This window comes from Anser anser (assembly GCF_964211835.1).
Source record: "Anser anser genome assembly, chromosome: 2".
Classification (NCBI taxonomy): Eukaryota; Metazoa; Chordata; class Aves; order Anseriformes; family Anatidae; genus Anser; species Anser anser.
In genome coordinates this window covers 69,213,289-69,233,627 of record NC_139721.1, presented here as the reverse complement: position 1 = coordinate 69,233,627, position 20,339 = coordinate 69,213,289, and the positions used below count along the sequence as shown (strand labels likewise).

Sequence of the window (20,339 nt, the reverse complement as noted above, 5' to 3'; positions counted from 1 at the left end):
ATCTCAGATCCTTGGATCTGAGCTTGGGGATTTAAAAAAAAAAACAAAAAAAAACAAAAACAAACAGTGCTTTATTCTGTTTATGTAGAATACTTTCAAAGCACCCCAGTTTTGCCTTCAGAGTGACCAAAAAGCCACTGCTGTTAAGCAATCCTTGAAATTTCGCGTGAGAAGCCGAGTACAGGAACTGTTATGCAGGGTTGGCCACAGAACAACTTTATGTTTACATTTGCATGGGAAGAGCTGGGGAGGAAACAAGCTCAGGAAAGGCAGAGAACACCTACAAGTGAAAGCACACAGCATCTTAGGAGGGCAGGCTACCAGATGGAGCGGTTCGAGGGCAGGGGAGGCCCTGTGCACGAGCAGTGAAAGAGAGCAAAGTGCAGATATCCCACGAGGAAGCGGGAGTGGAAATGCAGGTAAACAAGAAAGGCGACTCCGGTCACAATGCACCTCTGCAGCCCGCAGGAGAAGGAGCTGAGGAAGGACTCGCAGGTGGCAGCAGATCTCTGCTTCTGTTTATACCACGGGCAGCCACGAGCTCGCCAGCTGTACGGTTTCTAACGCAGGTGGCATAGAAGTGAATGTTAACCCCAAAGACGGTACCAGCCTACCGAGGTACGATTTGTTTTCCCAGCAATGCCACCAGCCCCCACATACGAGGAAACGCCAGAGCAGAACCTGATACATCTAGCCGGGACAGAAGTCCCAGGGTTTTAGCTTTACTTGAATACAAAACAGAAACAACTGAACTCCTCCCTGCAAATACCACTACATTTTCAGGCAGTCATGTCTCCTGTCATTCCTCCATACAAACAAACAGACCCCACAGTCTTTTTAAGGTCTAACAAACCTTTAAATTAATTCCTACAAAGTTCCAGATAGCAACCTAAGAAGTGTTAGTTACAAAAGTATCACGTCCCAGCATCAGCATGTTCCTTTTATGGCTGGAAAGACAACCAGGGTGCAGTGTTAACAGGTAGTAGAAAGAGCACATTTCACAGATGCCAGGATCTCCTGAAATAAGCGCTTGCGAGCGTGAGCAGCAGCACAGTGAAGTCCTCAGCAATTATCCACATACTTGACTTCTCGGGTAAGCTGTCCCTGTGATGATGAAGAGACCACACTCGCCCCCTTTCCAAAAAATTTGAGCCGAAACAGAGAGAAATAACCATGCACTTTTTTTTTTCCATGCTCAATTTCATACAAAAGACGCTATCCAGCTCATTCAGCTTAACCAGTACTGTACCACAGCTTCTGCGTATTAAAGCACGCTCTGTTTCAGGCCCTAATCCCATAACAACTAGTGCTTCAAAGCTCAGGGAAACGTTACTGATCAACTTCTATAAATGGTGCAACGCCTCTTTCTGTTTTCCTGACTGTCAGTGTGGGTGTTACTTTCTATGAAAGAAAGGGAAGAAGCAGGAGGAACAGATATATAATTCAACAGAGCTGTTTTCAATCCTCAAGGCACTGCTAGCTATTTTGCACCCCAGAGTCCTCCACCAGCCTTGGGATTTAGGATTTTGGGATAAAAAAACTACTTCTTACCCTGTCTTTGGATAAAGGACCACAACTACCAAGTGTGCATCTCATTCCGACCCCACTGACAGCCGGGGCTTAGTGTGGACATCACAAATCAAGCAAGCGTGCTCTGCGGCTCCTGTACTGGACCAAGCAGATGCCTCCACACGTGTTCAGTACTCAAGGACCACCATTACCTCATTTTCTGAGGTTTCAAACCTACAGGCTGCCTTAAACAGGCTGTGTAGCAATAGCTGAACCCTGAAAAATCAGGGCGAGTATAACCTTACATGAAGTATTTACTGAGCTTATCTACATAGACTTCTATAAGTATATCCTCAGCATGCTGATAACATTCAAGTCCTTTCTAAAAAAGGCTTGTGCTCAGATGTTAAAAGGACTACAGCACGTCGCGAAGGAGATGAGAAGAGGGGAAAGCCATGGGCATTTCCAGTATCTGGAAGCGTGTGATGTGGTCTGCAAGGGAAGGAGGGATGAGACTGAGGCAAATATCTCTAGGTGGCTCTATTCGCATACTCCCCCGTTCACTTGTAAGAGTGTTACTCCATCGCTTTGGTTTCTTTTAAGCAGAAAACACCGGGTTGCCGAATTCCGCAGTTCAGTTAAATCACGCGAATACACCCAGCTAACGAACTGCACGAAAGGCACCTCGCACAACTCAAGAGGCGCCCCGAAACCAGTCTCCCACGCCGGCGGGGACGAAAAAGCAGCGCGCGATTTACCAGCGGGTTACAGTTATTCGCAACTTCTCCCACCCGCTCCCGCAGCCCAGCCTTTACGGGCTGGCCACCTTTAGCTGGAAGCGAAGTTTGTTTTAGGACCGACTCACACCCTCCTGCCATGGGAACACCGCTTGTCAGGAGGCAGGGCACGGGGCAGCCGAGCGGAGGACGGCCGCCCAGCCTCCGCGGGCACGACGGTGGGGCCGAAACCCACCGCGGCGCCTGTCGCACCCCCCGCTGCAAACCGGGGAGCAGCCGGGGGGACCCCGAAAGGCCTGGGGGGGGCTCCGAGAGGCCGCAGCAGCACCCCCGTTGGGCTGAGAAACTGGGGGGGGGACCCTCGGACCCCCTGCAGGAGGTCTGTGGGGGTGAAACGCACCTGGCGGCAGGTGCGGGGGCAGGGAGGGGGAACGGGGGCAGGGGCTGGGCTCGGCTCGGCTCGGCCGGGGAAGGAGGCGAGCGGCCGCGGGGGCTGCGGAGGGGCCCGGAGGGGCGCCGGGGGTCGCGCTACTCACCGGCAGCTCCACGCTGACCTCGGTGCCGTCCAGCAGCAGGACGCGGCACTGCAGCACCGGCTTGCTGCCGCCGGCGGCCGGGATGTGCACGGGGGCCCCGGCGCCGTGCGAGACCCCCGCGGGGTGCGGCGACGAGGGGAAGCCTCCGGAGCCCGCGGCAGCGGCGGCAGCGGCTCCTCGCAGCCCCCCGTCCCGCTCGTCCCCCTCGCCGCCGAGCCCCCCGCGGCCGGCTCCGCGGCCGGCCCCTCGCCCGTAGCGCTGCATCGAGCGGCGGCCAAAGGTCCTGCGCAGGAACCGCAGCATCCTGGGGGCGCCCTGCCCGGCCGCTCACACCCCCGAGCCCGCAGCCCGGCGCCCGGCCCCGCCGCGCCTCCCTCGCACAGCGACGCAGCAGCGCCGCCCGCCGGGAGCACCGAGCCGGGGGCCCGCTCCGCCCTCTGCAGCGCCGCCCGGGCACGGCTCGGCTCGGCTCGGCACGGCTCGGCTCGGTGCTCCTCCTCCTCCTCCTCCTCCTCCTCCTCCTCCTGCTGCTGCTGCCGGGGCGGGCGGACGGGAGCCGCGGGCAGGGGGAGCCGCTGAGGCGGGCGGCGAGAAGCCACCTGTGGCGGCGGGGAAGGGGAGGGGGCCGCTCGCCGCCGCTGTCCCGCCTCAGCCCCAGCCCCAGCCCCGCCGTGAGGAGAGCGGAGCCGAGCCGAGCCGCCGCTCCCCGCACAGCTGCCCCGCCGCCGCCGCTGGGACGTTGGGGCGGCGCCTGCGCGGTGGCTGCCCCTCGCCGCCGCCCCTGAGGGGAGGGAAGGGGACAGGGCAGCGGCGGCGGGGCGGGGGCGGCCCCGGCTCACCTGCGGCTCTCCTGGGGCGCTGAGGGGACCGAGGCTTGGCAGCGGTAGCTGCCGGCTCCTGCTGCTGCTGCAGCCCTTTCCGCACATGGGAGCACGTCGTGGAGGGTCCAGCCGGGCACTCCTGGCACCCAGCTGCGAGAAAAGCAGGGAAAGTTCCTGGTCTCTGGCTGCTGATGTGCCCAGTCCACAATAGACACTTACAATAAACGCCCTTCCCTTCCCTTCCCTTCCCTTCCCTTCCCTTCCCTTCCCTTCCCTTCCCTTCCCTTCCCTTCCCTTCCCTTCCCTTCCCTTCCCTTCCCTTCCCTTCCCTTCCCTTCCCTTCCCTTCCCTTCCCTTCCCTTCCCTTCCCTTCCCATTATTTTCGCTAGGTGCAAACTTTAAATTTTATTCCAAGTCCTGAGTGCTGTGGTGACCCTAGGGTTCCTTCACTGCTTTGAACATTTTGTCCCACAAATCTCGTTTGCACGCCATAGGCAACCCAAAGGATCTCGAGCACTGGCAGCCCAGCAGAAATGCTGCTGTCCCTCGAGGGAGCTGCAGCAGTGCCGGTGCAAAGGAAAGAGGTCTGGCCTTGCAGAAGACTCAGCAAGGCTTCTGCAGTGCTAAAAGCCATGGGACTTCAGCCCTTAGTCTCTTTCAACGTTTGTCATGAAAACACAAGTCTGGTGTTTTAAAATACATAAAACCTAGCCTTGCTTGACTTGCATTAGCAGAACACGTGAAACAGGCCAGTGGCCGTCCTGGAGAGTCAACGCTGGATTTACGGAACAGCCATGGGTGGAGGTGCTGAGATCCCATTAAATCTCCCATTAATTGATAGGAGATAAAACTCATAGTAAAGGATCTTTGGAAAGAGCTGGTGGTGGGAAGAAATAAAGCTGGTTCCGTGTTACCCAGCCACTCTTGGAGTAAAACAATCTACCGTTATTTTCTATCACGTTACCAGCAGAGCTAACTTTAGCTGCAAAACAAGAGCCTTGAGCGACTGCAGGTACTGAGCACAACACATTTATTGTAAGATGAGAGGTATTTAAACAAGTATTTGCATTCTGGTTTTTCCTTTTACATCCCACCTGTCTACACCATCTCTTCACTTTCAGCTGGGCAAGCCCTAAAGCGGTGTGGTTTGCTGGTACATCTGTCCTGCCATCCCTCCTCAGAGCGACTGTTGCTTGCTCGCTTTCCAATGAGAGACACAAGCAGAAACTTGTGGATCCTTCTCTGGTCCTCAGCCATGCTGTAGTTACTGCATGTAACTGCAGCATCTGCCTCCCGCAGAGTTCTCCAGTCTCTCCTGGTAGTCACGATCCGACCCCTGTCACAGAAAGGTAATGACCTAGGTGAACCATTTGTACTAACTCGTATGGCAGTTCTGGCAGCATTCCCTGCAATTAACCAGCCTTATCAATATTTTTGCCATTATGCTAGCCCACGTGCGACTGGGAGAGTATTCATCAAAATCCTCACTGGCATTTGTGTAGTGGCAGCAAGATGAGGGATCTGTGACCATTGGTGACACCTGCTAGCCATGGCTCAATAACTAAAGAAAACAGATGCAGTGTCGTAAGCACTTGATTCTATCCCTTTCATTCAGATTTTTATTTTTGTTCAAATCTTTTCTGTTTTTTTAAATCTTCATAACAGAGGCAGCCACTTAATGGGGATGGCGAGCGAACCACTGACAGTCCCGTGGAGAGGATTCTCCTGCAGCGGGTACGTGTGTTCTGTCTTGAAAGTAGAGACCTCTTGCTCATTTTACCTTCTGCTACTGCAGTCACGTTCGTGGATTTTTCCTGGCCTGCCAGACTTTAACCATCTGCAAGGGAGTGCTCTAAATTTAATTTGTGTGCAGCTAGAATTTCTTTTTCTTTGGTTTTCAATAAATGTTATATTTTTACTAACTTAAACAGGCTTGTATTTTGCAAGTTTCTGCCAGAATATATTTTGTTACAGTCATTATTAAAGGAAACTTGCATAGAAGGACTCAAACAAAGTGCAAATATTGCTATAAACTTATGCATCTATGTTAATAAAACTAGGGGAAAAAGAAACATGACAGGGTGTGATGTATGTTTACTTAGACTTTTAGATATTAATTTGTTTTTTTTTTCTAAACATGTAAATGAAATGAAATTATTTTGTCAAAAATTCATTAAAGGGAATACTTTTCAGCGTGAACATTCATTGAATTATGGCATTCTCATAGCACGTGGCAGTCATATGTTTGCTTTCTCTAGAAGCAGGTCAGCTGTATGAGCAAACCTAACTTCACCATCTTTCAGGAACGCTCTATATACAGATACAAATAAAAAATAAGATGCAAAGGTAATTCTGAGCTACATGGCTAAGGATAATTTGCATTTATATGCTATCTTTCAGCTAGAGAAATCCCAACACAGTTCCATGAAGGAAAAAATAAATAAATAAATAAATAAATAAAATTATACGTAGAACTATTTCACCAAGCCTGAAATGCAGCAGCTGTTTAACAGCAGAGAAAAACACCAAGAATCTCTCATACAACTGTAATGGAAATACAAATTTAGATAGGCAGAAAGTTATTATGCAAATCATATGGCCATGATGCCAGGGCTAGTAGATGTATTCCCGCAAGAGGTACCACATGGTCATAGATAGTCAGGGCTTTCCTTTATAATATATCAACCATCTCCTCCAAGTGTTACAGAAGAACCACATAAGGAAATAAATTCAAATTTCCCCATTTGGAATAATGCTACAGTATACATACAGAGTACAGTGTTACGTTAGGCATGAATTTCAGCAGTTATTGCTGTTCTTGTAATCCATATATTCCGAGGAAAAAATCTTTTTTCCTGTCACAGTAAATAAAAAAGCAACTCATTCCAGAATAAGCGCGTCTATGTAAAGAGCTGTTGTAGCATATCCAGAGATGTTTGTAAAGATGTAAGAGCAAAAATTTTTCCTTAGAATATCTACAGAAAGAAAATGCAGTGGCTCCCATCCATCTACTAAGCAGGTTCAATATTACTTATTAAGTCCTACTCCAGATGCACTTCTTTCCTTTAGTGAGGATTTTATCAGGTTTGTACTGACCTCAGGTCATAGAAAATATTTATATTCAAACCTAGGTTTAAAGCATGAAAGAAAAAGTTTTCAATGCTATGTTAAATCACAGGGGTATCAGATGTGCAGCTGAAAAAAATAATAATAGAGAAGAGAGGCATCTTTCCAGGGATTAACTCTTTTTATTTTACTCATAGGGGAGCCATGAAGATATCACTCAGAATATTACCTATAAACGAACGTCATATGCTGAAACACTGATGTCTCCTTGAAATATTTTTAACCACAATTATGTCTTTTAATTATATCAACACTGAAAGAGATATCCATGGCTTGTTGTGATTTGCAGGAATTAATATCTAATTTTTTCAACAAAGATCCTTTGACTGACATAGCAGTGCTGAATGCTACTTTGTTTAGTTGTGATGGGGCAATGAATCCGTTGTGAAAACCACTGGAAACCTTCAATATGCGTTGAAAATCATCCTAGAAATAAAACAAAGGTAAAGGTTATAATGAGTAAGCATCGCATTAGATTTAGGTAATTAAAATAAGCTTAAGTCAGATGCTTGAGAGTTTTTTCTCCACAGGCAGGACACATGGTTGGCAGCAGAAAGCATATCATCTCCTCATGTGGAGACTCAGGCTCTTCATCTTTTGGACTGTTTCAGAGAGGCAGAGAACAAAGGGGCAGAAAGAGGACAGGGCAGTTGCTAGAGGAGGAACCTGCTGGAGGCAAATTAGTCAATAAATGAAAAGCAGAGGGAAGAAAAGTAAGTACTGCTAAGAGAATGATAACAAGAAAACAGGAAGAAAAAGTCAGGACTGAGGGACAGAACCATCAGTGCTGATAGTCTAAATTTAAACAAACACACAAACCAAAACAAAATTCTTATTTCAAATTTGTAAACTTACATTAGTTACCACAGGTTTTCCAGAGATGCCAGCGACGTGGAGCCAAAATGTTGAATTATTGCAAAGTTGCTTCACAAAGTAGAAGCATTCTGCCACTCTTGGTTTATATTAAGTGCATTCTCCTAGACAGCAAACGGCTCATTTTAGAATACTTAAAATATATTAATTAACATGTATTCTATATCTGTCTGATAACCTCAGTATAAAATGAAGTAAATAACACGATCAACTTCCCACTGAACAAGTATCTGCACCACAAGGGAAACCTACATTGATGTTCAAAAGAGGAAAGTCTAACAAGGACTGAATCACTTATTCAGCCCATGGCTTTTCATTTCTATCGTGTGGCATACTGATGGGGAAACACACAGCCCTCTCCCGGGTGTATATCGGCTTTAGATTCCGAGGCTGATTGTAAGACACAAATCCAAGTTTATTTTACAGTAAAACTATCCTCAGTAGGATTGGAGAGCAGTATCTCTTTTTAATATACGACCCGGAGGGGAAGAATATTTTCAAGATGTTAAATGACTTAACAGCTACTTGATCACTTTAGCTTTCTGACAGCTGTTTTCCTACGATGATATATATATATAGATTTAATAAAAAGCACAGCTCCAGCTGAAGGAAATCTTTTCTGAATCCTTCTCTTCTCCTTTCTTTCCCTTCCCTCATCACATATTGATGTGTGCCTATAATGTCAGCAGAGGTTGCTTCTTGCCCAATGTTTTCCTGTTCCTACCGTCTCATGTGCACAATGTCCCATGCCTTCTTGTCATGAAGGCATCAGGACGCCCTCATGTTCTTCCGAACCTGTTTTCTTTCTCTTGTCAGATAAACTTATTTTCATTTAACAATATTTTATTCTCTTTAGACGCTCTGTCAGTTGATGGCAGTGTAAAGTGAAGAGGTGCTTAGACCACAGAAACAACCATGATGCTGCTGAGGGTAGAGAAGAATTCTGTTCACAGGAAGGGTCTCGTCCTTCTCCTAGGGTCTTCCCATGCTACTGGCAACTGGCCAGGTAGAGTCAATGGGCAAAACTTTTGGCAGGTTTTTCCAAAAACAAAATTAAGGCAATGTAGACAGGCTGGACCATGGAGAAGGATAAGAAAGATTCTCCTTACATTACTGGAAGAAAATGTATTGTGTAAATTTCAAAATTTGTATTGTATAAATTTCAAACAAAAGCAGTCAGTCCCAAGCACACAGAGAAAATAATTTATTTTTCTCATCTCTCAAAACTCAGTGATGCAGAAAGATGTGTTTTCTCAAAAAAACAAACATGGAAAGGTATTTGATGAAAGACTGATTCTGCTTAGAAAACATGGTTGCGTAATGACCTAGCAGCAAAGTGCTGGGTACCACATCTTCATCAGGACAAGCTAAAAACTAATAATAATAACAAAACAAACAAACAAAAAAAGATGATCCAAGTCATATAGACCTTTTTTATGTGTCCCAATACTTAATTATACTAAAATATTTTTATGTTATTGTTATAAGAAATCTTGATCTTATATTGCTGAAGAGACAGAAGCAACTACTTCGCTTACCTAAGTTTCCCTTAAATACAGTCCAAATTAGAACACACAAGAAACCCGTCTAAAAGTTAAGTCACTTTAAAAGCAAACGAGACTAATAAAGAGAATGCTGCCTGAAACAAACAAATCCAACTCACACACCTTTATTTGTCATTAGAACAATAACCCCAATAGGTACTGTCTCCGAAGTGCTTTGCATACTCTCAGCCACACCTGAACTCAGTTGACCAGGCACAGATGCATTTCAGATACAGTGGCCTGACTCCCCTGCAAGGTCGAACACAGAAACTCTCCTCACAGCTGCAGTGCAGAAAACATTTGTCTTAAATGCCGATGGGTGGGACCAATTCCAGACGTGGCAAAGTCACTTGGTGGCTTTAGGTGAAGCTTTTGGAGAGTCAAAGAGAATTCCTTTCTTGTTCCCTGGTGTGAAGCCATACAGAGAGAAGCTTGCTGGGCTAGACAGGATTTTTTACCCTGGCAACTCTTGAAAGAATAAGGCATGTGTCATCCAAATTATTAATATATAGTGAAAATAATTGTAAGCCTATTTAAATGTAAGGTCTTTTATATTGTGTGTAAGATCATTGTGCTAAACCTCTTTAGCAATTAAGTAAAAAAATCCAAGCCAGAAATAAAGAAAATGTTAGTAGCCGTACTTCACTGTAATCCCTTCTCCTGTTGAAAGCGCAGCAGATGTTTGATTCCCATGTTTGCATTTTTGGAGACAGGCGTAAAAAATTGTGTTAGCAGGCAGGCAACCATAAGTATTCTCTGTTTAGGTATTTAAGTATTCTCACCATCACAGATGAACAAAATGAAATGGGAAGATCGCCTGGGCTGTAAACTTTTGTCCATCAAGGTTGCTCTGCATGGAGCAATGCAGGGGATCGGTGAAAGGCAGGAAAGATTTCTAGCCGCCTCGCTGAGAAAGGGGCTGGGGATGGAGTGGGGGTCGCTGGCTGCTTCCCTCCTGCCATCTGAGGAGGTGAGGGGGCTTTTTGAGGAGATGTAGAGAGGAAAGGGGGATGTCAACTCTGTTTGGGAAGTGATCTGATCCCTGGCAAGTGTATAGGACTGTGCTACCGCCTCAGCCTGGGCACTTGCTGTGCAAAACTTAGCCCACGACCACCAAGCCACCAATTAGGGGCTGCAGCCTGCAAACCTATAACGCCCATGTGTTCAGGCTGGGACCCTGCTGACAATACGGAGACAATACGCTTTTTTAGGCATGGGTGGAAAAAGGATTTTGTTACGCTTCCGGTATGTCTCTTGAATGAGGAGAAATGGACTGCTTGCTTTTCATCAGGAACTCTCATGCCTTCATAGGCTTTGCTGGGAGATGAAATTATAAATCAAAAAAGCAGTGGTTTGTGGTTTTTCAATGTCTTTCAAAACTGCTGAGCAGGTTTATACAGTTATCCAGAAAAGGTAAACAGAAAGTTACTGAATTACATTTACATGTAGACATTGAGATAAAGGCATTACGATGAAAACCTTGCATTCACCGTCTCGTAAACGTTTGCAGCTGATGTTGTTTATTCTCAGCAATTAGTGTTATATCGCATTTAAATGCTGGAGTAAAGAGACTCAGTCACAGAGCATGAGATCCACAGAAAGTACACCGAGCCACCAAAGCTACTAAAAAGAAGTCAGAACTGAAGTGGGGACAAATGTTGGTCACGGTGATCCAGTCTTAACTGGTGGCAAGGGCTGGACGCAGCAGTGGGACGCGCTGGGAAGCTGGGCTTGTTACCTGCCCAGAGTGTGGGAACACCAGGGGTGCATTTGCATAATGGTGCAAGCTAATATTAGGAACGGCTGGGCTCCCAAACAGGATTTTACCAAGAGTTCCTTCGCTGTGGGAGGAAGACTCAACTCTCGGCTTAAAAAAAAAAAAAAAAAAAAAAAAAAAAGAAAAGAAAAAAAAAAAAAGAAAAAAAAGAAAAAAAAGAAAGAGATGAGAGTTTGCTTTTTCATGCACAAATTCTTTGAAAAAAACCAGCTTATTCTAAACTTGGGTTTTGGCTGAACGTGCCCAGCCCAATTGACCAGTCATACACTTTCTGTGAAAGACCTGCATAGGCATGGTGAGAAAAAAGTGATATTTTAATTTCCAAGGGTGACAGAAGAATTGGGACCATGCATAGTGTTAGCTAGTGCCCAGATCCCTCTGCTGCCGCCTGCTCTCTCTGAACGTCCTGCCGTGGCCTCTCACACATGGCCCTTCCCTTGAACTCTGGAACTAAACATGCACTTTACTCTTTCTCTGGCCTGCTCATGATAATTTAAGTTCTTCATCTGGGTGAAAATTCTGAAATTTTCAAGCATCTTGAACAAAAAAATCTTATTTTAGAGGCTTCAGATAACTCAGGTAGGAGCGTAGCCAGCTACAAGCTAGAACAGAGATGCAGTTCTCTGGAAAACTGTTTCTTATCCAGCTATGTAACAAGGGCCATCTCCATCTTGCAGTGAGGTAACTCCCCACTTTCCAAGATAAAATGTTTAGCTGAGGTGTTTATGCAGTTCCTAAAGCATACCTACACCTGCCTGGAGGCACCTCTACACAGACTACAGAATTGTTTACATGAAACCAAGAAAGGGAACCCAGAGTGCCATGGCCTCTTCTGGTAAAAAGTCAGAGCAAAAAAATCGCACTCTCTCGTGACCGATATCCCTTGAGGCCTGTCCTCAGGCTAAAAAACCTCCACCGATAAGATAAGCCTGGCAGCCATCCCAAACTGGAGCTCTGCCCAGACAACTGCGAGGGCTGAGGGCTGCCCATGGACAACACCTCCCTCTGTCAGATGCAAAGCAAGTGTCAGAAGAGCTCCCTGGCTGATTCTGCTTTCTGCTGCTGGCTTTGGGGAAAGGGTGAACAGGGAAGTAGCTACAGCCCAGATCACAAAAAACCTTCCTGCAGAGTACAACAACTGACTGCCACCTGTGAGACACCAGCACTGAGCTCTCCACGGTGGGGCTACATCCTTACAGACGGGTAACTGGGCTGCTGATGTCTGTGAGTGGACTTCAAGTCTAGTCCCAGGAAAAGTGCACCCCAAAGTCTGATGCATGGCAGAGCTAATGTTCATGGTACCAAGGTCGATGGTCTGCACGTGATTTTTTGGCTTGAATCTTTCTACAGCCTTCTCTAGGCAGGCATAATTAATAGTGCAATTATAGATCTCAACTACCAGCTAATGTATAATTTTACAAATCTCAATCAGCATCTGATGAGAACCCCACAGCCAGTGTGAAACCTGACCCTACACTCATCCAGCAGCAGGGTTGTCTAAAAAGACACATCACAGCAGGAAAAGGGCCAGCCCCTCCTCATCGTCCTGAAACATGGAGATTTGGAGGGCACGTTTGGAGGTACAAGGTCATAAAAGTGGAAGGAACGGTAAAATAAATGAATCTGACAACATGAACATGCCAAAGAAAAAGTAAAGCTCCCAAGAATTAAGGATTATATCCAAGAAATGCAGGACTGCTTTTCTTCTTTCCCTTATGTCCACCTTTTGCCCAGAGGTGGGCAGGATCTAATGTCCATCTTCAGGAGGAGGTGTCACAGTCATACTGCTTGCCTGGCAGGATGGTCAGGCATTTTTAGTTGCTTCAGAGTGTTTTTTGTGCATAGGGAAATGGAAAGGTTGCACTCTCAGCTGTTAGTGAAGTTATTTGCTAGCTCGAAGCCCGTGCTAACCCAGAAAGCGGCACATCAGGATGTATCAACTCATCAGATCGCTCTGCTTGGGCAGCTTGGTCCTCTGCCTCCCTCCGGCTCTGTGCAGGAGGACAAGGCACTGCGTGGATCCCTCACCTCCTGCATGAAGAGGAACATTCCCTGTTCCCACCTGTGGCCACAGGGGAGCTGTCATTCTTGTCCTGTTCTTGGGCTTTGCTATTTTATGTAACACAGCTTTCACACCAGCTTGGGCCCAGATCCCATATTCTGGCCAAATTCAAAGGTTGGCTGAAGGTCACAAGGAAACAGAAGTACATGCACAGCAGGGCCCATGATGGTGGCCGAGGAATGGACTAGGTGCCTTTGCTCATGACAGGATCTACAATTTTACCTGGTTTGGCTGCTGAGGGAAAAGTGATGGGGACATTTGAGAGCCACCTGCTCAGTATGCCAGGCCGTGGACACCTTTGTTTTTCTGAGCTAGAGCTCTGACAACACACAAAATATATAAAATAAAACAAACCCAAAAGCAGATATAAAACACCACGTCCCTGCTGGACTTTGTACAGTTTAATTAAATGCCTAATTGGATTAACAAACAATAATTTGGATTACTGGATTTGCCACACAATAGTTTTCAAATGCATGACGAATCCTAACAAGTGCAAATATTCTGTTAAGTGGGGCAGCAAATGGAGCTCTCTTTTTCTTCCAAGATATTGGAAATATTTTTCTGAAACCCTTATTAAAAACACACAAATGAGAAAAGGGAGCAAGGTAGTTTCTCAGGAGCACTTAAAAAAAAAGTACTTCTCAAGAACTTTGCTGTAAGATCATAATTATCAGTAGCATTGACTAATTTACTGTGCCTGACTAGCAGCTCACTTCAGCAGCCCGATTTTTCAGGCTGCACCAAGCAGGTCTCCTTTGAGACATGTGTCCAGGTATACCATGTCGGGTATCCAAACTGAGAAGCAGCAGCAAACATTTACATTCATTAGTCTCGGTCTGTTCTGACTCTGTATCAGCTGCTCTGAACAGTCATGCTTAAAATTTAAAAGAATAGGTTGCTTAATCTTGAGAATACCTGGGAGCCAAGGTGTCTGCAGTGGAAGCAGGAAACAAGCAGCATGGATTTAGCTAGATTAGCGGCTTCCGATCTTTCCAGACAATAATCTTTCTTAGCTGTTGAAAGAAAAACTGCTTTAGATGTCTGACATTTTGCAAACATGGTTAAAATTTAAAGAATGGAAACACAGTGAGGAAGTCTGGCACTTGTCAGAGTGCAAAACCCCGAAGCCAGCTGGATGTCAGTTTCCTAAAGAATCACCTAGGAACTGGCAATGCTGCAAGCTGATTTCCACCGTAGAAGCTTGTTTGAAATGTCACCAAAATATGATTCCCAGTAATTATTTCTAGCACTGGACAAGTACCATTGTTCCTGACCAGCAGTGTGAAAGTAACACAAAGTGAATATGTGGAATTCTGTCTAAAACAAACAGCTCCACGTTATTTGCTCAGCTAAAGAGGAGCATTGTTTCTGTGAATACTCGCCATAAGAGAAGTCTGAGCACAATATTTCAATAATAGCATAAATAATCCTTGGCCAGAGAGCAACAGGCTGGCATTAAGAGCCAGACTGATTAAATCTTCCTCAGAGAAGAATACGGAGTCACAGGCCCAACCGCTACTCCAGCCTGATTAACTGGGGGGACTGCTCCTTCCTGGTGCTCCTGGGGGATGCCAGAAGGGAGCGGAGCAGGGCCCTGGTCCCCAGCCATGGCTGCAGTTGCAATTACACCTCCGTCTGTCCCAAAAGCCTGAAGGTGGACTGGGAAGGGTCCCCACCGAGAGGCATATTCTCCCTGCAGCGTCCCTGTGACTGTTTGCCTCTGGTGGTCTGAAGGACCAGAGGCACAGCAAGGAGTTGAATAACCTTCTGCTGTCAGAGCTGAAGTACTGGTCCCATCCAGCCCAACGTCCTGCCTCTATTGCAGGCATTCATCTACTCAGTTGTTCAGTGCAGGAAATTCCTTCCTGACCCAAAAGTTCAAAAGGAACCACAAAAAAAAAAGAAAAAGAAAAAAAAAAAGGCATGAGAGTCACAGCAAGACTTATCACCCACTGCCTGCTGCAAGGTGGAAGGCAAAAGGCAGTGTCCAGACAGACTTACACCTGTATGACACCGTATTTGAATAGGTCTATGCTGTTCAGGAGTGGGGCTGGATGCCCAAAGCCGAGCTGGACGGCTTCCCAGCCTGTGGAGAAGAGTGGCACGAAGCCTGAGTGCATTTGAGGAGCCAGAGATGCAAGCGGGGCGATGCTCGCTGTGGGGCAGCTCACTTTAGAGGCGCCACTTGCGTCCCTCCCAGAAACTGTCTCAGCCTCCCCGTGCGAGTAACAAGGCAGAGGGCAAACCCCAGCATGCAGCCCTGCCACAAAGTGTAACTCCTGCCCACATGCAGAGAAAAAGGCATTTGGATGTGCTGCTGTCAGCTCATAATACCTGCTGTCACAGTGCAGAAATGGTTCGGTTTCCTACCTGTAATGCCAAGATTTCTTCCAGAGTGAAATGTGTGTGTTTATACACACACATGAGCACATGTATGGACTGCTGTTTTAACATCTGTGCTTTCTGAAAGTGGGTTGTGTTTATGTATGTAGCTGCAGCTTCCACTACACCCAGAAAAAAGGGACGGGAATGGACATCCTGCACTCAGTTTTCAGTACCGCAGACTACCCCACCGTCTAGCTTTGCAACTCATTTTAAGATAGCTCTTGGTAAATCAAAGTAGTTTGCTGCCTGCAAAATAAAGGAAAATGAGGTCGGCAGTGAGTGGAGGTGCTGCACACTCACATGCTTAGGAAGGAGAGCTCCCAAACGTAATCCTGTCTGCCCAAGACCCAAGCCCTGCAATGCTTATCTTTGAAGGCTTGCAGGATAACAATCTGCAGTGTGTATGCACAAATCCTGAGTTATTTGGGCAAGTCTGGGAGCACCACAATAGCCAGCTTAACCAAATAATCTACTCGTTCTTAGTGCTTTCTCTCATTAAAGCATTTTACAAACCCTGCCTTAATTAAAGTTCACAGCACTCCTACAAGTTAGCAAAACGTTATTATCCCAATTTTACAGATGGAGAAGTTGCAACAGAGAGGTGAAATGCTTTGCTTGAGGCCACAGAAGGAGACTGTTTTGGGGGCAGAATTAGTAGTGGGGAGTTTTTGGCTCTGTGCATCACAGCCAGCCTCTGACGGCCCCGCACAGGAGCGCAGAGCAGCTCTGGGAACACTGGCACCCCTTCGGGGCCTCTGCAGCCCCCTGTGCTGGCTCCGAGTTGGCCAAGGAGCCGATCTAGGTGTTAACATCTCCTGTTATCCCATGCTCTGCTTATCTCCCAGAAGTGGGCTGTGCCAGCTGGGTAACAAGGAGAAGGAGGAAATCAGCAACGTGACGTTGGTTCGGGGGTGGCTTGGGACTTGGTCACCAAGCCATGCTGCCTTGCCAAGCCATAAACATGGTGGTGACCACACGCATATAAAGGATGATTAGCAAGCTGATCCAAACAGCACGGTGTGCCATTTGCAACCCATCTGGAGTGGTGTAGGGTGCAAACTTCTACTCTGAGTCATGCAGCAGGGACCTGAAGCTGGGTCTCTCACCTCTGGAGCCACCACCCTAGCCAGAAGGCTCAGCTGGGTGCAGCTGACACTCCCACGCCTTCCATTTTCATGTAAATGTTCAGAAGGTTTCATTTTTCCCCATACGAGAGGACAACCCCTTTCTACTTAAAAAAATAAAATCACCACAAAGCAGGATTATCACCCACTACTCAGATGCAATTTCAAAACTGAACATAAGCCATTTGTCTATAAGGCACCTCAGGAGGTCCCTAGTCCCACCTCTTGCTGAAAGCAGGGTCAGCTCTGAGATCAGACCAGGTTGCTCAGGTTTCATACCGTCAGGTCTCAAAAACCTCCAAGGATGGAGATTGCACAACAGCCCAGGATAATCTGCTCCAGTGCCTGATTTTCCTCACAGTAATTTTTTTCCCCCTTATGTGCAGTTGGAACCAGCTGGATTATTTTCCTAGAAAGAAATGTGTCGTTTCATCTGGTGGTGGCCACCCCAAGTAATTTTTTCCTTTGCTTGAAACTCTGCTTAAAAATTTAAAGAGTCCAGAAAGTTTTCATATAGATTTTAGCACAATAGCACACTGTCAAGATCTCATGCTGCAGGCTCATGATTACATCAGAAATCTGATAAAAACATATCTTCTTCTTTGTGGCAGAAAGCATCAGCTTTTTAAAGACTCAAGTGTTATTTCATTTTTTTCCACTCATTTTAATGAGACACTGCTTTCAGATCCCTGTAACAGAACACAGATCAGAGGTCTTTAAAGCTCTCAGGTTTACATCACGTCTTAATACCCTAAGGTATAGGTATCATGATTGTGATTTACTGCTGAGATTCACCTATTATATTCATGTTGCATCAGTAATATTAGTCACCTGTTACTTTCTGGAAATTCTTTTATAGAAACATAATTCTCAACATTTCTTGTGGAGTTCTTTCTATATTTACTTTCTTGACTTGGGGGAAAAAAAAGGAAAAAAAAGTAGGACAGGTTCCAATCTTCACAAGGAATTACAACAGTGCTACTTTGCTGCTGCAGTTCTCTTTTGCAAATTTGCAAGCCCTGAATTAACAATGGGATAAATGGTCAAGGTGTGAATCATTTTTAGTGGTTATACCTACACCAAAGCTGGGAACTCAGTGCTTTGTGGTCTCAGGTGAGTGAAAGAGAAACATAGGTTTCATTTCGCCCTGTCGGTTGTAATAAGCTTTACCATGAGTCTGTGTCAGAAGAACCATAAGCATCAAGCTGGTTGTGCCCTTAACTGTATATTGAAGAGCTGTGAAATATTCCGTTTCATTTGCTTTGTCCTATGTGCAGGCATCACGCACTGTACCTGCCCGCCCCGAGGCAGAGCTGAGGTTTGGTCCCAGGCACGCACCATGCAGCAGAGCATGCACAACGCTGCACCCACATCCACCCGTGGGAAGACCTCACCTACCTGAAATATTAAATGCTGGTGTTTGAGAAGTGCTGAAGAGAGACAAAGTGACTTATTTAGTCCAAGGATGCTTGCCTTTGGCTGGTGAGCAAGAGAAAGGTGGCACCAGTAATCAATTGACTGGAGTGTAAGTGTGAGGAGTTGGGTGTAACTGATGGGGCAGGGGGGCAGTGATGACAGGCTAATCTGCCATTGATCCCTTCTGGGAGTGTTAATAAAAGGATATGTTCCATGGAATTAAATATGAAGGGATATTGCCCTAAAGCTGGTGTGGCTCAGACTGCAGATACTGCTGTTTTTTCATGTTCCTTGAGGTCCTTACACCTCAGACACTGCAAATGAGAGGAGCATCCAATGGTCACACTCACTGCTGATCTCTGAAAACCCAGTGTGAGATATCCAAGCCCCTGCTCTGCTTTTCTCCTCCCTCATGAGTTCCTTGCTGCCCTCACAATCCCTTCTTCTTTCAGCTTTCATCTCATCCGTGCTGCACCATCAGGAGAGAGCTGCTCAGGGCATCCTCTTCTGCCTTGCCTGGAGAGTGAATTGGGGAAGCTCGATTAGACCGATGGACTGATATTCATGCTATATGTTCCAAGTTTTACAGAATACAGAAATTCTTACCTGCTTCTGTGCACATACCTCCTTCAGACAAAACAGCTGAGGGGAGCCTACATCCTTTTAAAAGCAGGCAGTTGCTGTCTTGAAATGACATTCTTGTAAAGAGGACATGCAATCCTATTATTTTGCTGTCCTTCTAGAATGAAATGATATTGAATTAAATACTGAGAAGAGAAAAAATCAATAGAGTTCTGTGGAGTTTTCCCTAAATATAGCTTGGAGGATCTTATTTGTGACAGAACCCTCAGCCGCAGCCCCTGACATCTCACTCCAGAGCCCTAAAAGCACACAAAGCATGGGAACAACCTCACCAAGGCTCACAAATGGAGCAGTACAGCACAGTAACCAGGACCTAGTAGTTTGCAGCCTTATGTGATAGGAGATTATTGTACAGCAGCTTGTGAGAAATGTGCTGCCTGTGCTCCTGACAACTTGCATAGCCTCAAAAGGAGAGCTGCTGCATCGAGAAGATTGGGGAAGCAGCAGCAAGCTGTCAGGCGGGGAGGTGCGCAGGGCTTTCCCCAAACACAACTCAAAACAAATTTCTGCTGCGATGATGCGTGCTGTGCTTGAGGCCAGATTTTGACTGCTGAACGTGTCCGTGTGCTATGAACAGACTCCTTGAAGCCCGTGGGAGTCCATACGGGGTAATGTGTTACCCATCATGAGCAAATGCGTCGCAGTGTGGTTCAAATAATATTGAAGGGCCCAAATCCAAAAAAACAGATTTCCAGCTGCTAGGAACTGCATCAGGAGAGGAGTATTCCTGGTGTCAATAGCATCAGCTGCATGGGTAGAATTACCCAAGTGGGATCAGGGCCTTGAAAAGTAATTTTCTTAGGGCAAGGATTGCCTGTCTGTGCCTTGTGAGAATAATTGCATATTCTGCTTGTGCTTGAATCACAACAATAGACACAAAGTATTGAATCTGGAAGAAGGATCGCAAGTATACTTTCTTGCAATACCCTATTTTCATAGGCCAAATACCTTCTGTAGGAGAAATACTCAAAGGAAGTGGCAAAACCCCATACCTTCTACTTTGTCTATTTCTAGAAATATTGTGGTTTCCAAAGGTTTGTTCCACAACCAATAGTTAAGTGCACTCTCAGTCTGTAAGAGATATTGAAAGCAAGCAAATTATACACTAGCATGTCTTATTTGTCTCCCCAAGAAAAGAAAGGAGAGTAATTTCTTGCAGTAAGCAAATACAGTGGAGATTGAATCCTACTGCTATTTTATGAAAAGTATTATTTGGATCCTACATTATTTTCACATCAGTAGCGAAATATTATCAGTTAGGAAAGGGGAGTTTTGGAAGGAGGTGCTCACACCTGTACATCCAAAATGCTGGGGCATAGTAGAATATATTAGACACTTTTGGTCTTTGAAGTTATAGATTATCTTCCTCAGTTTGAGGAGAATGTGTGTAGACAGCTATCAGCAGTTCAATATCACAAAACAACGCCCATAATACTAATATACTTGTAGTTCTGAATACAAGGTTAGAGAAAGGTGATCTTCTTTTCTAAAATTACCACCCACTTTGTACCCATTAGAAAGTGGAAAGTACCAGCTGCCTTTGGTGTTTAACAGGAAGACTCAGAAGTAAATGAGAAGGTATGAAGGACATGTTTCATGATACTTAATGCTTCCCCAGCTAGGAGCAAACTGAAAAAGCAGAGGACAGAACTGAAGACATGTTCCTAGAAGACCCAACCTCCTGCAACAATATATAATTTGCATTAATTATGTTTATGGCCATTACATCTGGCACCATGGCCTGGTCTTCTCTAAGCACACTGGAGATGTGCAGTATGAAAAGT

At 46.0% G+C, this 20,339-nt stretch overlaps 2 protein-coding genes across 13 annotated transcripts in view; one reads left to right on the top strand and one right to left on the bottom strand.

The window, feature by feature from the left end:
- Nucleotides 1–3,873, bottom strand: part of EPB41L4B (erythrocyte membrane protein band 4.1 like 4B) — a 175,358-nt gene extending 171,485 nt beyond the window's left edge. For 6 of the 7 annotated variants that reach the window (XR_014579106.1, XM_083822761.1, XM_083822762.1 and 3 more), the window contains exon 1: nucleotides 2,783–3,475. Coding sequence is in view for 6 of the 7 variants with exons in the window: in XM_083822761.1 (XP_083678887.1) it covers nucleotides 2,783–3,085 (303 nt within the window). In the remaining variant the exon portion in view is untranslated. Of the gene's footprint in view, nucleotides 1–2,782; nucleotides 3,476–3,621 lie in introns of those variants that run through there. The other variant, XM_083822764.1, reaches the window with a different exon arrangement.
- LOC310893583 (uncharacterized protein) lies at nucleotides 1,908–18,696 on the top strand (the record flags this gene model as incomplete). Of its 6 annotated transcripts, none has more annotated exons than XM_083822770.1 (4): nucleotides 1,908–2,029; nucleotides 4,725–4,952; nucleotides 5,269–5,337; nucleotides 18,366–18,696. In XM_083822770.1, 4 exons carry the CDS (start codon nucleotides 1,965–1,967, stop codon nucleotides 18,457–18,459), a joined length of 456 nt encoding a protein of 151 aa, XP_083678896.1. In that variant the 3' UTR covers nucleotides 18,460–18,696. The 6 variants fall into 6 exon arrangements, 3 of the variants coding, with proteins under 3 accessions (XP_083678896.1, XP_083678897.1, XP_083678898.1); XM_083822771.1 differs by lacking the exon at nucleotides 18,366–18,696 and adding an exon at nucleotides 6,867–9,903; XR_014579108.1 differs by lacking the exons at nucleotides 1,908–2,029; nucleotides 18,366–18,696 and adding exons at nucleotides 2,508–2,625; nucleotides 6,867–9,903 and having other exon boundaries at nucleotides 5,053–5,337.
- Between the last annotated feature and the right edge of the window lie 1,643 nt (nucleotides 18,697–20,339).